Source organism: Scylla paramamosain, unplaced genomic scaffold, assembly GCF_035594125.1.
Source record: "Scylla paramamosain isolate STU-SP2022 unplaced genomic scaffold, ASM3559412v1 Contig8, whole genome shotgun sequence".
NCBI lineage: Eukaryota > Metazoa > Arthropoda > Malacostraca > Decapoda > Portunidae > Scylla > Scylla paramamosain.
In genome coordinates, this window is record NW_026973673.1 from 285,695 (window position 1) to 301,707 (window position 16,013).

Below are 16,013 nucleotides of genomic sequence, written 5' to 3' on the forward strand. Positions count from 1 at the left end.
CCATTAGATCACGCCTTTCTTTTCCTTTATTCTGTAGCTAGTTTCCTCTAATACTGCGGCTGTAAGTGTTGTACAGGTAAGGCAGGTGAATGGGATCAACCTAACTCTCTCCATGAAAGGCAACAGCAGAACGTTTGTGTAATACGTACTCTTGTTTCATCTTGTGTCTCCTTTCATTATCATATTCCACTTATTTTAGGAAAAGTAATGTAGCTAAACAATCCCGTTAGGACTTAAACATATATTCCTACTCGAAATTAAGTAATATTAACTTGAATACTTGAATACCCATCATTCCCATTCATAAATCTGTCTAATCTTCTCTTATTTACTTTTTTTTTAAATTGTTCTAACTAATAACCTCGTAGCAAAATGTATTCCAGCCTTGCCATCCAATTTAAGAACCAATATTCTCCTATCTCATTTTCAAATCTAGCTTAATCAGAGTTGAACCCGTTACTTCTCATCCAATCTGATATCTAGGCCAGTCATGTATGAAAAAAGTATTAATGCGATGGTACAGATTGATAAGGAAGTGTGAGCACAGTGCGGAGTGACAGGCTGAGAGGCGAGGTGGGTTTGATGAAGGAGAGGAACAGACGGTAAGGGGTGATGGACGTGCTGTAAATCGTGAGGAGCGGAGGGTGGCAGGTGAGTGGCAGGCAGTGGGTGGTGAGGGTGATGAGGGACGGGCATGAGTGTGTGTGTGTGTGTGGAGACGTGGGGACAGAGACGTGAGCTGCGAGTGGCTTGGAGTATCTGTGGCGACTCTACTATTCAAACACCGAAACAAGATTTCCCTTCAAGTAACTCTTCCCAAAAATGCGAGTGACTACTGTGTTAAGTTACGATCTCATGATAAACTAGGCAAGGAAAGGTAAGATGAGGTGAAGTGAGGTAAGGTAAGGTAAGGTAAGGTAAGGTAAGGTAAACTAAGGCGAGGTTAGATTTAGGTCAGGTTAGATTAGGTTACGTTAGATCAAGTTGGGTTAGGTTGACACATTAGGTGTTATTACATTAGGGGAACTTTATGATGTAGGGAATTATTTCAATTTACGTTTGCAGAGAGGAATCTTCATGTGTGGAATTTACTCAGAAGCGAGGTGGCTGTTAGAGAAGTGTTGAGTGGCGAGGAGGGGGTGGAGCAGGTGGTAAGGAAAAATGGTGGATCATTATGAAGGAGAGAAGTGGTGCAGTGGTGGGTGAGTGGGATGTGGGGTGGCAGTGGGAGGTGGGCGAGCAGGTGTTGCTTTCAGCGTGTACACACCGTTTTGGTCGTCTGGGAGAGGAAGGCCTTGCTAAGATGAGCACACTTGGAGGGCTGACCATCACGGGGCTGTCCGCGGCCGAGGCTGAGGGACAAAAAGGAAAAGAATGTTGGACAACTTACTCGTATTTCTCAGTTTCTTTTTTTTTTTTTCTCACTCTCTTACATTCTCCCTTCGCATTTTTTCCAGGAGGAAGCAGCACTGCCAAACATGCACTCGCTTCCTATACTTTACCAGGCACTTTCTAAATTTTCCTGGAGCAGAAAGTATCTTTTGTCACTGTGCCGAGAGGTATTCAGTACTTTCCCTCCATTCATTCCACGCCCTTACCCTGGATTACATTTACTGCGGTACAAAGAAAGGATAGGAAAAGAAACAGATAGATAGATAGATAGATAGATAGATAGATAGATAGATAGATAGATAGATGGATGGATATACAAATAGATGATTCTTCTCTCTCTCTCTCTCTCTCTCTCTCTCTCTCTCTCTCTCTCTCTCTCTCTCTCTCTCTCTCTGAAGACCTACTTAACACATCACAAAGGACACAAGACAAACAGCCTGGGACTGTCGTTACAAGCGCAGTCAGGCAGATGTATTACACAGGATGATGGCGTTATGCAAACCCACTCAAGTCCCGCGGGTCAAGATGAGGGGATCTTGACCACACACACACACACACACACACACACACACACACACAGTTCTCAGTATCGTCCTTATTACCTCTCCCAATCGTCTGCTAATCAGTCAATCAGGTATATTTCACGTGAGAATAGAAGACAGGTGAATAGTTAACATGTGGTAGAAACAGTAGTAATGTAGTAGTAGTAGTAGTAGTAGTAGTAGTAGTAGTGTAACATCTTTAAGCTCTATGCACACACCAGTGAGTTTTGTAGATAATAGGCGTGAACTGACTGTGTTAACGGACAGTTCCTTTCCTTCCAGAGCTAACAACAAGGCTCCCCATCCCTCTATAATCAACACGAGACTCGCAGATTACAACTGTTAATGCCCCTCTATAACTTAACTCCTACCTTGAGGCACTGAGGTGAGACTGCGAGTTTTTGAGGCTTGTGTTGTGGGTGGTGTTCAGTGACGTGATGAAAACTTTTTTTATCTAATGATCCGCTTCACCAGAAAACCTGCCAGTTATCTACCTTCTTGATCAGCGTTATTGAGCCGGCATCTCTCCAAGGCTTATTTAACTTCCTCCCCCTATTATCTACATGTATGACTTATACCTGCAGTATTATTATTATCATTATTATTATTATTATTATTATTATTATTATTATTATTATTATTATTATCATTATTATCATTAGTAGTAGTAGTAGTAGTAGTAGTAGTAGTAGTAGTAGTAGTAGTAGTAGTGCTGGTGGTTTTAGTGGTAGTAGTAGTAGTAGTAGTAGTAATAGTAGTAGTAGTAGTAGTAGTAGTAGTAGCATAGTAGTAGTAGTTAATGTTCTTGTTCTTGTTGCTGTAGGTGACTGAAGAGGCAGTTAGTACCATTACTAAACAAATATTAACAACAAATATTACTTCAAACAAATATTACCACCACCACCACCACCACCACACATCACAGACTCATGAAAGGGGAGAGTGACTGAGAACCGCCAGGGAATATGAGGTCGCGTCTTTCCTTCCCCTGAGATGCTTCCTGTCACAAGCTCATTAACCAATCCTGTCGCGGATGGGAGACTGCGTGGCTGTCTTGCGTGGAGGGAGGGAGGCAAGTGGATGGCACAGGTGGAGATTGACTTGGTGACATTATTCGTCACTATCACCATCAGGGAGGCGAGTGGCGGGCAGGGCGTCTGTGAGGAATTACAGCTACTTGTTTAGGTGTTTGTCTTTCACGAGTGTGCGTCACGCAGTAATGAAAACGTTACTGTTGCTCGTGATGCTTGATGTAATTCCTTTCCTATGACACAAGAGCAGTCACTTGAGCCAGTAATTCTAAACACTGGTCAACATTTCCATGTAGGTGATGACGTCTGACAGCTGCGCCCTTCTGCTTCACCAATGCAACCACTGCCTACGTGAATGTCATTTGTATCCTACACACACCACACGTGGATTAAAGACGCTTCCATGAAAAACACTAATGAAAACACAGGCACACACACACACACACACACACACACACACACACACTTATAACACCAAACGCCACACCTTCGTCTCGCCAGACACATTCTCGAGGGCCATCACCACTAATGCACCAAGACCACACTAACTGAGTTTCTTAAGTTGCATGAAGAACGACTATCGGAGCTCTCAGACGAATGGGCTTGATGCAGGCACCTGCGACACACACTGTGCCTACTGTGTGTGTGTGTGTGTGTGTGTGTGTGTGTGTGTGTGTGTTTTCTACTAAACGAACGTTACCTGCCACATCAATCTTCAAGCATGCATTTCCTTCCTAGCGTCTTTTATTGGTAATATAGGAGAGGTTTCCTGGATGCTGAGCCGTGGTGTTGTCAAGGGCGGAGGCAGCGGCACAAAATTTCACGTTAATTAATTTTCACGTTAATTTCACGGCAGGTATTAACCATTATCGAGTTTCAGCTGCGCGTCGTGGGCTGACTGCTCGTTCTCGTCATCATCATTTGCCTTTCTTGTTTTTTTTTCCGCTTGAAGTGAATCCGTGACGTGATGAGGAACGCTCCAGTCTTTAACTAACGCCGCTTCCACTTTTCTTGATCAGTTTTCTTTTTATATGCATGTTTCCTCTGCTAACTTTCACTCCTGTTACACGACAAACTCTCCAAAAGACCAACGCTGACCACCCGCCACTCAGCAGCCCTCAGCACTCTTCACTGTTCTCTGTCACTAAAGAACTTCCCTTCCCTCTTCCCTCACCAGCAATTTCAAGTAACTCACAACGCTTGAAATATCCATACAGCGAGTGAGAGAGAGAGAGAGAGAGAGAGAGAGAGAGAGAGAGAGAGAGAGAGAGAGAGAGAGAGAGAGAGAGAGAGAGAGAGAAAGGGAAATGGATGCATGAGAAACTTCAAATGCACTGCAGGAGTGAATGATAGTATGTGTGTGTGTGTGTGTGTGTGTGTGTGTGTGTGTGTGTGTGTGTGTGTGTGTGTGTTGCAATTTGTAGAAGGGTTTCCATGTATGTCAATGTGGCTGAGAGAGAAGGTAAGGAATGTGAAAAGGAAGAGGAAGAGGAAGAGGAGGAGGAGGAGGAGGAGGAAGAGGAGGAGGAGGAGGAGGAGGAGGAGGATGAGGAGGATATAGTTAAATGGCCAACCGCTGACGTAATTAATAAAGGAACAATAAGAAGGAAAGTTAAGAGAAAGCACTGTGCAACATTAATCAATGATAGTAGTAGTAGTAGTAGTAGTAGATGTAGATAACTGTAAAAGAAAGTAATACCATCACCAATAAGCATCATCACTTCCACCATAACCACCACCATCACCACCACTATCACCATCACCACCACCATCACCACCACCACCACCACCACCACCAGCATCAGTAACAGGAACACTTTCCTTCCCTTGAGATGCTTCCTGTCACAAGCTCATTAATCAATCCTGGCGAGGGCGGAAAGGTTGCGTGGCTGTCTCTCGCGTGGAAGGAAGGAGGTGGGTGGATGGCACAGGTGGAGATTGACTTGGTGACATTATTAATCATTATCACCATCAGGGCGACGAGTGGCGACCAGGGCGTCTGTGGTCCTTCATCAGAATAAGGACCATAATCTGATCCACTTCTGTGCGGCACGTCCATTACTTTCAAAAGCTCCAGTTGAAGCTATACGTGTTTTTTAGAGTGTTTTTTTCTTCATGGTTCTAGTGAAAGAATAATAATATTTCTACATTAAGAATATAGAAACATAAGAAACAAGGGAAGCTGCAAAAAGCGACCAGGCTTACACGTGGCAGTCCCTGTATGAAATATACCTACCTATTTCCACCTATCATCCCCATCCATAAACCCGTCTAATCTTCTCTTAAAGCTCCTTAATGTCTTAGCACTAACAACATGATTACTGAGTCTGTTCCACTCATCTACCACTCTATTCGAGAGCCAGTTTCTTCCTATCTCCTTCCTAAACCTAAATTTTTCAAGCTTGAACACATTATTTCTTGTTCTACCCTGGTTGCTGATCCTAAGAATTTTGTTTACATCCCCTTTGTTATAACCCTTATACCACTTAAAGACTTCTATCAGGTCCCCTCTTTACCTATGTCTCTCTGGAGAAGGTAGATTTAACAGCTTCAATCTCGCCTTGTAAGGAATACTCTTCATCCCCTGTATTCTTTTAGTCATCATCCTCTGTACTGATTCTAATAGACCTATATCTTTCCTGTAATGTGGGGACCAGAACTGCACGGCGTATGTAACGGTGTCACATAATTAATAATAATATGTATTGTATTTATAATGTCTTGCCTGATTAGCAATATAAGTGTATGTATACATATATGCATAAGTGTAAATAGTGGGTGTTGGCGCATAAGGGTGGGGCGGATATGATCACGCCACCCTACGTCACACACACACCATGGAACTTTCCATACTCCTTTTATTGCCATCGATAAGTAATCGGTAGCACCTACATTACAGTATCTAAGTATTCTCCATAGTTAATCTCTCCCTAATGTATTTTGGCATGTATTACTCTTAGCTATAAGTAGCTTTTCCCTTGCCTTATTTATGTAATTAGAGAGTAATAATTATGAATATATTCATGTACTGTGAGTGCGGTCAACCCGCCCCTATTTCTAATGTCAGCACTTTTTGAAGGCGCTAAGCGTCCCTTGTGCCAGCTCCGGCAGTCTCTTGCCAGGGTGTAACGCTGTACCACGCAGAGGACATCCGTTGTCCCGTACGCGCCACACCCTTCTCCAGAACTCTGTACATATATCTAAATATACCTATTTTTATACGTTCACCTTTGACATTCACCTGAAAACCACAGAAACTCATCAAGAGTGACTTTACCTATTATATAAAGGTAAGAAACTAATGAACAGTGTCCAGTGGTAATTGATAATTCAAAACCACACCGGAAACGTAGTCTAGATGAGGTCTGACCAGCGCCAAGTATAATTTTAATATTACTTCCGGCTTTCTACTTTTAACACTCTTAAAAGTGAATCCTAGTACCCTATTTGCCCTGTTTCTGGCCTCTATGCATTGTTTTCCTAGACGGAGTTCAGAGCTAACTATAACTCCTAAATCTTTCTCGTACCCTGTACCTACCAGAGTTTGGTTGTTTAATGTGTACCTACTGTGAAACTGATGCTTATGGCACCCCGCTGGCTACGTCACTCAAGTGCTTTTCCATTTATTACTACTCATTGTTTACTCATTGTCTCGCCACTTTTCTACCCATCTCAGCACGCCGCCTTGACACAAGGCGATTTTAGATTTATAAAGGTATTGTCAGGAGTGGGATTCGAACCCACGCCCGGAAGACCGGACTGCGACCTGAACGGCCTTGGACCGCTCGGCCATCCTGACTACGGGAGATAAACGTTGGAATGCCAACAACATCTGGTGTTCCCAGGCGGTCACCCATCCAAGTACTAACCGGACCCAACGTTGCTTAACTTCGCTGATCGGACGAGAAGCGGTGTATACAACGTGGTGTGGTCGTTAAAAAAGGAGGAACAGTCTGGAGATCTTGGCTGCTCAGATTTGTAGGCTTTGAAAATAATCGTGGTGAGAGAACAAAGCGTTCCTGAACACAGGCCTATGAGTCACGCTATAAGTCTTGTGTCACTGGCTCGTATTGTAAACATTTCCACTTCTGATCTCCACAACTTCTAACACCCTCTGCTGGAAGTTACTGTAGATTTCAAGGGAGTTTTTAATGAAATAGTACATTATAATGCTTATACTTTTTTTTTTTTTCAAATGGCAAGTTTTTTTTTATTTGTTAATATGGTTGGTGTTGCTGGTTTTGTTGGTGGTGGTGGTGATGATGATGATGATGATGATGATGATGATGATGATGATGATGATGATGATGGTGATATGCCTATCCCGTGAATTGGTGCTACGTACTATTGTTATTATTATTATTATTATTATTATTATTATTATTATTATTATTATTATTATTATTATTATTATCATCATCATCACCATAAACACTACCTTCCCTCCCGTGCACGAAGCCTGGAAATGCAACACTGCTCATCGTAACACAGTCAATACTTCGACCTTGACTTTAAAACACTTGAACAAGGGCAGCATCACCGCTCACTCAAGGTCATCAGAAGCATCATAACAATATACACTATGAAAAAATGCCTTCCACTTATATAGAACATCCACGCACGTCCTCCCCATACAGGTGATTCTCCAGACGCTATTCATTCAGCCAGTCAGCCACTTCATTAATCTCTCCATTAGTGTTGCAGGCCGGTCAACACAGGGACGTATGAACGAATGACACACACACACACATATACACACAGCCTTACTTTAGATTTCTTTATTCATTGTTAAGTTGTCCAATCTATATGTAAATGTTCACTACTGACTCCGTAATAAGCAGTTTATCGTTGTTATTATTGCTATTATTACACACACACACATACACACTCACACACACACACACACACACACACACACACACACACACACACACACACACACACACACACACACACACACACACACACACACACACACACACACACACACACACAGAGAGAGAGAGAGAGAGAGAGAGAGAGAGAGAGAGAGAGAGAGAGAGAGAGAGAGAGAGAGAGAGAGAAAGTTTACTACATATTCATGACTTATGTGTCTCTTTGTGTTATCGAAAACCACCCGATAACTGTTGCATATTTGTGTGTATTCGTGTGTGTGTGTGTGTGTGTGTGTGTGTGTGTGTGTGTGTGTGTGTGTGTGTGTGTGTGTGTGTGTGTTCAATAGTTTCATTTGTGGAATCGGTTTTATCCACTCCTGATGTTCGCAAGCAAGACACAATAGAGGCGAGGTTCACATGCCACACGGCGCCCTTGAGCCCATTGAGCCAGCGAGGAACACACGCAACAACACACTCCACCTGCTGGGTCTTGAGCTGACGCGCCACGACTCCTCAATTTGCAATGTTTTACTCGGGACGGCCAATGCAACTCACGGCATATTGTTTCAGGTGCGGTTCAGATCAAGAAATAAGTAAATAAATAAAATAAATGATAAAAAAAAAAAAAGAGGAAAAAAATCATTGTCAGAACCCGACTAATCATCTCTGTGGTTTCTGAAAATAACCCTTGTGGGAACTTAGTGTTTAATAATATGCGCATTCTTTTGATTAAATTCTAGGAGTTAGGAGGCTGAGAGCGCACACCTCTGTCATCGCCGTTCAATAACACTGAATGTGACAAACATTCTCCGCAGACTTGTGCCACGCGACAATCTGAGCAACATTCTGGAGGCGCACACGGGTCTAGATCCGCCTGAAAATCTAACCATTATTCCTTGATGATCAATGATATTCCTTTCACTTAAATAGGTTTTAACGAAAATCCGTTTCAGACAGCAAACATATAGACAAATATGGAAACAGACAAGCAAACAGGCAAATAGGTTTTAACGAAAATCCGTTTCAGACAGCAAACATATAGACAAATATGGAAACAGACAAGCAAACAGGCCTCGGAGTCCCCATCTGGGGAGGGGACCACAAATGTCCCCAGGTCAGACTGCCTTTCTGACGACGACCCTGAGTTTCTTGACACCCCCCTCAAATTTTTCTTCATTAACTTCTGGAACATTCGCGGTCTAAGATCTAATTTTCAATCTGTAGAACAACCCATCTGCTCTTCTAAACCTCATTTTCTTTTCCTCACTCAAACTCAAGTGTCTGAGGCAACTGACAGTAGCCCCTTTTCTGTTCCCTCCTACTTTATCCTCATTTTCGATCCAAAGCCGGATGTTGCGTTTATGTGCGCAATGACTTAACTTGCTCTCGTGCCCACGCTCTTGAATCTTCCGAGTTTTCCACCATCCGGCTACAACTACAGAGTCACTCTCAAACTGAATTTATCTGTGCTGTATACCTCTAACCTAACTTCTCTGACTATAAGAAATTCTTTGACTACTTAACTTCCAAAGTGGAGCACATTCTGACCCTCTTCCCTTTTGCAGAGATCTCCATTCTTGGAGACTTCAATATTCACCACCAGCTTTGGCTTTCCTCCCTCTTCACTGACTATCCTGGTGAACTAGCCTTCAACTTTGCTATCCTCCATGACCTAGAGCAACTGGTGCAACACCCTACTCGTATTCCTGACCATCTTGGAGATACGCCCAACATTCTTGACCTTTTCCTGACCTCTAATCCTTCTGCTTATGCTGTCACCCTCTCTTCTCCGTTGGGCTCCTCCAATCACAATCTCATATCTGTATCTTGTCCTATCGCTCCAATCCCTCCTCAGGATACCCCTAAGCGAAGGTGCCTCTGGCGTTTTGCCTCTGCTAGTTGGAGGACCTGAGGAGGTATTTTGCTGATTTTCCTTGGAATGACTATTGCTTCTGTGTCAGAGACCCGTCTTTGTGTGCTGAGCGCATAACAGAGGTGATAGTGTCTGGCATGGAGGCGTACATTCCTCACTCTTTTTCTCGACCTAAACCTTCCAAACCTTGGTTTAACACAGTCTGTTCTCGTGTTATACATGATAGAGAGGTGGCCCACCAAAGGTATTTAGACCTTCCATCACCAGAATCTCATGCACTTTATATTTCTGCCCGGAACCAAACCAAGTCTGTTCTCCAACTAGCCAAAAACTCCTTCATTAACAGAATATGTCAAAACCTTTCAAGATTTAACTCCCCTCATGACATCTGGCATCTATCCAAAAATATCTCCAATAACTATGCTTCTTCTTCTTTCCCTTCTTTATTTCAACCAGATGGCACCACTGCTATCACATCTATTTCTAAAGCTGAACTCTTTGCTCAAACCTTTGCTAAAAACTCTACCTTGGACGATTCAAGGCTTGTTCCTCCCTCTCCTCCACCCTCTGACTACTTCATGCGCCCTATTAAAATTCTTCGCAATGATGTTTTCCATGCCCCTGCTGGCCTAAACCCTCAGAAGGCTTATGGACCTGAGACCGCGGAGATTACTTTTTATTAGAGTGAGAAGAAGATAAATATTATATACGAATCTTTAATTATATCAGTTTTCTTAACTAATATATTTTTTAATAAATAAATTTAATTAAAATAAATGCATATATATATATATATATATATATATATATATATATATATATATATATATATATATATATATATATATATATATATATATATATATATATATATCCCTAAACACTCAGAGAAATACACATTCTATTCATATAAACTTGAAATGTCACTTTAATATTTTGTCCTCTTATATTAATTAGTCTTTCCTATGTATCACTTTCTTTCATTTATTTTTTCTTTCATTTTCTTATTTGTACTACTTTATTTCTAAAGTACTTTTTATTTGATTTTTTTAAATATCTTTTTTATATTAATATAGTGCCTGACTTAAAAGGGTAGCTTTGATAGAGCTAATAATGCATTTCTTATACCTATATTATTTATAGCGAATTTACACTGCTTCTTTAAAGATCAAAACTTTATGTGCGCTATACACCAACAAATAATATTTTCAAAGATAAGCTAACTAAGCTAATGGGCTCATACCCCGTAAATGAAAGCTTCAACCTTTCTCTTTTTAATGACATTTCCAGTTTCCTACCTATTATTTTTCTGTACTTTACTAACAGGTATCTTTTATCATCTATTTCTTCTCCTTCTTGGTTTGGGGCTTGACTCGGGCTAGAACTAAATCTTTTATCATTTATTTCTCTCATTGCAACTAAATTATGCCCGTATCTAACTGAAGCTGCAATTAAATATTTTCTAATTCAAGCTCTAGCATCTACTATCTTAATTCTCTCTCTCTCTCTCTCTCTCTCTCTCTCTCTCTCTCTCTCTCTCTCTCTCTCTCTCTCTCTCTCTCTCTCTCTCTCTCTCTCTCTCTCTCTCTCTCTCTCTCTCTCTCTCTCTCTCTCTCTCTCTCTCTCTCTCTCTCTCTCTCTCTCTCTCTCTCTCTCTCTCTCTCTCTCTCTCTCTCTCTCTCTCTCTCTCTCTCTCTCTCTCTCTCTCTCTCTCTATATATATATATATATATATATATATATATATATATATATATATATATACTCGAATGACTTTTCTTATTCTTTATTTAGTATATCTTTACTTTTAAAATTATGAGCAGGTCCGTTACATTTTTGGCTTCAGCTCCGTTACATTTTTGGCTTCCGCAAGTTATTGACCTCAAGCTTTTATTCTCTTAACAATCCAAAAAATAACTCCTTTGTTTTTAATTCCCTATTTAACCTACTCTTCAAACTTAGTAACCTTAATTACTTTAGCAGCACATAATTCTTCTTTAATTGGAGCCTTAGGTGGCTTAAATGTTACAAAACTACGTAAACTTATCGCCTTCTCTTCAGTTAACCATATATCTTAATACTTATTGTTATATCAATCAGTGATATAATATGACTCATTTACTTAATCTTCTACTCCTTTATTTCAGGCTCTGTGATTATTTTACTCTTTATTACTCAGTCTTCATCAATTTCCGTTATAATAATTGAAAACAAAAGGAAGATTGCCCTAAAGCTTCTTTTTTTTTTACCAATAAATTTCTTATCTTTAGGTCTTCCTCCCTTTTCAGGATTTACACCTAAATGAATTATAATTCAACTACTCTCTTCTAAAATAATAATTTTCTCTCTTTTAATTCTTCTTTTTCTTAAGTCTTATTACTCTTTATTTCTATCTACGTCTCTTTGTTCCAATATTGCCATTATCATTTCCTTCATTTACCACTTCCCTTAAAATTAAACCACTGGTAACATTTTTTCTTATCTTAATCTTTGTTACTTTCATTAATATGTTTGGAATATGTTTTCCTATTCCATATTTAACCTAGAATTTTAAGTTATATTAAACTAAAGGCCTTCAAAGCCAAAAAAAAAAAAAATAAATCTTTTGAAATCCTAAATTCCAGTGTTTCCACACATCTTTAGATTTGCAATCTAATATTATTTATATTTTTCTATAGAACCTAATAAGAAAGTTTTTACCTTGTTTTTAGATTTGCAATGTAACGCCTGCACTTCTCAGCCATCTTATTATGCAACGATGATTCTTTTCTACAAATCATAAAGACATTAGTACGCTATTTCATTTTTGGAGCATGGTCTGGTATAGTAGGAACCTCGTTAACTATAATTATTCGAGCCGAATCAGGTCAGCCAGGCACATTTATCGGCAACGATCAAATTTACAGTGTTGTAGTTACCGCCCATGCCTTTGTTATAACCTTCTTCATAGTTATACCAATTATAACTGTAGGATTTGGTAATTGACTAGTCCCTCTTATATAAGGAGCCCCTGATATAGCGTTCCCTCGTATAAGTAACATAAGATTCTGACTTTTGCCTCCTTCTTTAACTCTTCTTCTAATAAGAGGTATAGTGGAAAGAGGAGCTGGTACAGGTTGAACTGTTTAGCCTCCTCTAGCAGCAGCTATTGCCCATGCAGGAGCATCAGTTGATCTTGGTATTTTTTCTCTTCACCTTGCTGGTGTGTACTCAATTCTTGGAGCAGTTAGTTTTATAACAACTGTAATTAACATACGATCCTTTGGAATAAGAATAAATCAAATACCTTTGTTTGTATGAACTGTTTTTATTACTGCCATTCTCTTACTTTCATCCTTACCTGTATCAGCAGGAGCAATCACTAAGATTTTAACTAACCGAAATCTTAATACATCTTTCTTTGACCCCGCTGGAGGTGGTGATCCTGTTTTATAGCAATATCTATTTTGATTTTTTGGTCACCCTGAAGTTTATATTCTCATTTTACCAGCCTTTGGAGTAATTTCCCATATTGTAAGACAAGAAATCGGGAAAAAAGAATCATTCGGTGCATTATTAGTATTATTATTATTAAACATAACGGAGAAGGCAGAGTGGGACGAGCGCAAGCGCTATAAGTTGCCAGATGACAACCCCCACCCACCTTGACCGTAGAAAGAAGAAAGGAAAAGCAATTAGCACAATAGTAGGATGAAATCAGAGCAGGAGGAGAAAATAGGTTAAACAATTATAAAGAACGCCTCAACGAACTGAGAATTATTAAAACTCACAAAAAAATTCAACAAAAAAATCAACAATTCTGACTTATTTAATATATGTCAGACAACACGAGTAAATGTAGTATAACTACTTAAAACTTGATGGTATAAAATCACAGGTATAGTTACATAATTTATCACCGGTATAGCTGCAAAAGCAACCAGAGTTTAATTGACTAGACTCTTCAAGATTTTGTTCGAAGCAGACTTGAATTTTTGCACATCACTCGCAGTGCATGTGCCCTCGTCAAGCATGTTCCAAAGTCTTACAGCACAAGGAACAAAGCTTCGCTGAAACTGACTGGTGTGACACCTAACCTGCTGTAAGCAGCGCGCATGTGAATTTGACGCAAGTCGAGTGTTTCTGGTGGGCACAAATGCATTTGGGATGGAGGCATTCAGCGGGTGAAACTGGTTGGCATGGATCTTATATAGCATGCAGACACTGCTGACATTGCGTCGGTGACCAAGATCCCAAGCTGCTTCGCCACCAAAGAGGAACCTAGCGGAGGAGACAACTCTGTCAATGAGACGGAGGTGGGACACAGCTGCGGAAGACCACACAGGAGCACAATACTCCAGCAGTGGAAGAATAAAACACCGGAAGCAGCTGGCAGAGATAGACTGGTCACCAAAAATCCGGTAAGCCTTCCTCACAACGCCAAGCTTTTGCGAGGCAGAACTGACAAGACGCCTGATGTGCCGTTCAAAAGACAGTTTTGAGTCGAATCTGACACCCAAAATATCAAGCTCATCACATACTGTCAGAGGCGCGCCATCAACAAGCAGAGGGCCGTGAAGGGGATTTAGCGTGCGAGAGCGTGAAATACACAAGCATTTTGATTTTGATGCATTCAGTTTCATGTTCCAGGTGCGACACCAGTCAGATATACGTCTGAGATCCTCATTCAGGGATGTACTAACATCAAGACGTGAATTCGGTGACTCAACAGTAGCAACAAGTGTCACATCATCTGCATATCCGTAAATAGGATTACTAGTGATTTGTAGTAGATCGGAAGTGTAGACATTAGGTATGATCTGTGCTATAATGGCTACTGGAATTTCAAGATTTATCCTCTGAGCTCACCATATATTTACAGAAAGTATAGTCGTTGATACACGAGCTTACTTCACATCAGCCACAAAAATTTCTGCTGTTCCTACAGGTATTAAAATTTTCAGATGACTTAGAACCCTACTTGCAACACAAATTAACTATAGTCCCTCGATATTGTGAGCTTTAGGCTTTATTTCTTTATTTACTGTTGGAGGTTTAACAGGTGTTGTCCTGGCAAATTCATCAATTGATATTATTGTTCATGATACTTATTACGTTGTAGCTCATTTTCATTATGTTTTATCTATAGGGGCTGTACTCGGTATTTGTGCAGGTATTGCACATTGATTCCACCTTTTTAAAGGCTTATCACTTAACCCTAAATTAATAGAAATCCACTTTACTGTCATATTCATCGGTGTAAATATCACTTTCTTCCCTCAACATTTCATAGCACTTAACGGAATACCTCCACGTTACTCTGATTACCCGCCGATATTTCATGGAAGAAACCTATGGAACAAACAATATTTCATGTTGCCTACGCAACAATATCCTATGGAAGAAACAATATTTCATGTTTCCTACGCAACATGAAATATTGTTTCTTCCAAAGGATCTATAGTATATCTTGTTGCTCTATTAATTTTTATAATTATCATTTGAGAAGCTTTAATTTCTAATCGTCCTGTTCTATTCTCCCCTTTCCTGCCTCTTCAGTTGAATGAAACCACTCACACCCACCCGCTGATCACTCATATAGAAATTCCACTTACTGCTAACTTCTAAAATGGCAGAAAGATGTATAGGATTTAAGCTCCTACTAAGAAGATTTATTTATCTTCTTTTAGAAAATACATTTATTAATGTCAACATGAAGTTTTCTAGGCCTTCAAGACGAAGCTTTCCCTTTAATGGAACAATTCATCTTTATCCATGATCACATTATAGTTGTTCTTATTATAATCATTACCTTTGTGGGATATATATTAGCATCAGTTCTCAGAAACTCTCTTATTAATCTATTTATATTAGAACATCAAACTATTGAATTATTTTGATTTTCATTGCTCTCCCTTCTCTGCGACTTTTATACCTTCTTGATGAAGTTAATAATCCTTCCACTTCTTATAAAACTGTCGGTCATCAAGGATATTGAAGTTATGAATACTCTGACTTTCTTAATGTAGAATTTCATTCTTATATAACTCCTACTAATGAACTAGACTTTTCTGGATTTCGTCTCTTACATGCAGATAATCGAACTGTTCTTCAAATAAATACACAAATTCGTATTGTAATCACCGCAGCGGATGTCATTCACTCTTGAACTGTCCCAGCTTTAGGTGTAAAAGCAGACGCTATTCCTGGTTGACTTAATCAAACTAGATTCATAATATCTCGTCCAGGATTATTTTATAGTCAATGATCAGAACTTTGTGGTGCTAATCATAGATTTATACCTATTGTGATTGAAAGTGTA

General features: G+C 39.9%; 1 protein-coding gene, 1 non-coding gene and 2 pseudogenes across 3 annotated transcripts in view; 2 read left to right on the plus strand and 2 right to left on the minus strand.

Annotated features, from left to right (window-relative positions):
• The window catches only part of LOC135096871 (solute carrier family 35 member F3-like), a 118,331-nt gene that overhangs the window by 18,427 nt on the left and 83,891 nt on the right, over nt 1–16,013 (minus strand). For both annotated transcript variants that reach the window (XM_063998639.1, XM_063998638.1), the window contains one exon: nt 1,268–1,352. In XM_063998639.1, the coding sequence (XP_063854709.1) occupies nt 1,268–1,352 (85 nt within the window). The remainder of the gene's footprint in view (nt 1–1,267; nt 1,353–16,013) is intronic.
• On the minus strand, nt 6,786–6,904 carry LOC135096901 (5S ribosomal RNA). Its single transcript, XR_010265147.1, has one exon. It is a non-coding gene; the product is annotated as a 5S ribosomal RNA (ribosomal RNA).
• Nucleotides 12,437–13,147, plus strand: LOC135096898 (cytochrome c oxidase subunit 1-like; annotated as a pseudogene).
• Nucleotides 13,827–15,319, plus strand: LOC135096862 (cytochrome c oxidase subunit 1-like; annotated as a pseudogene).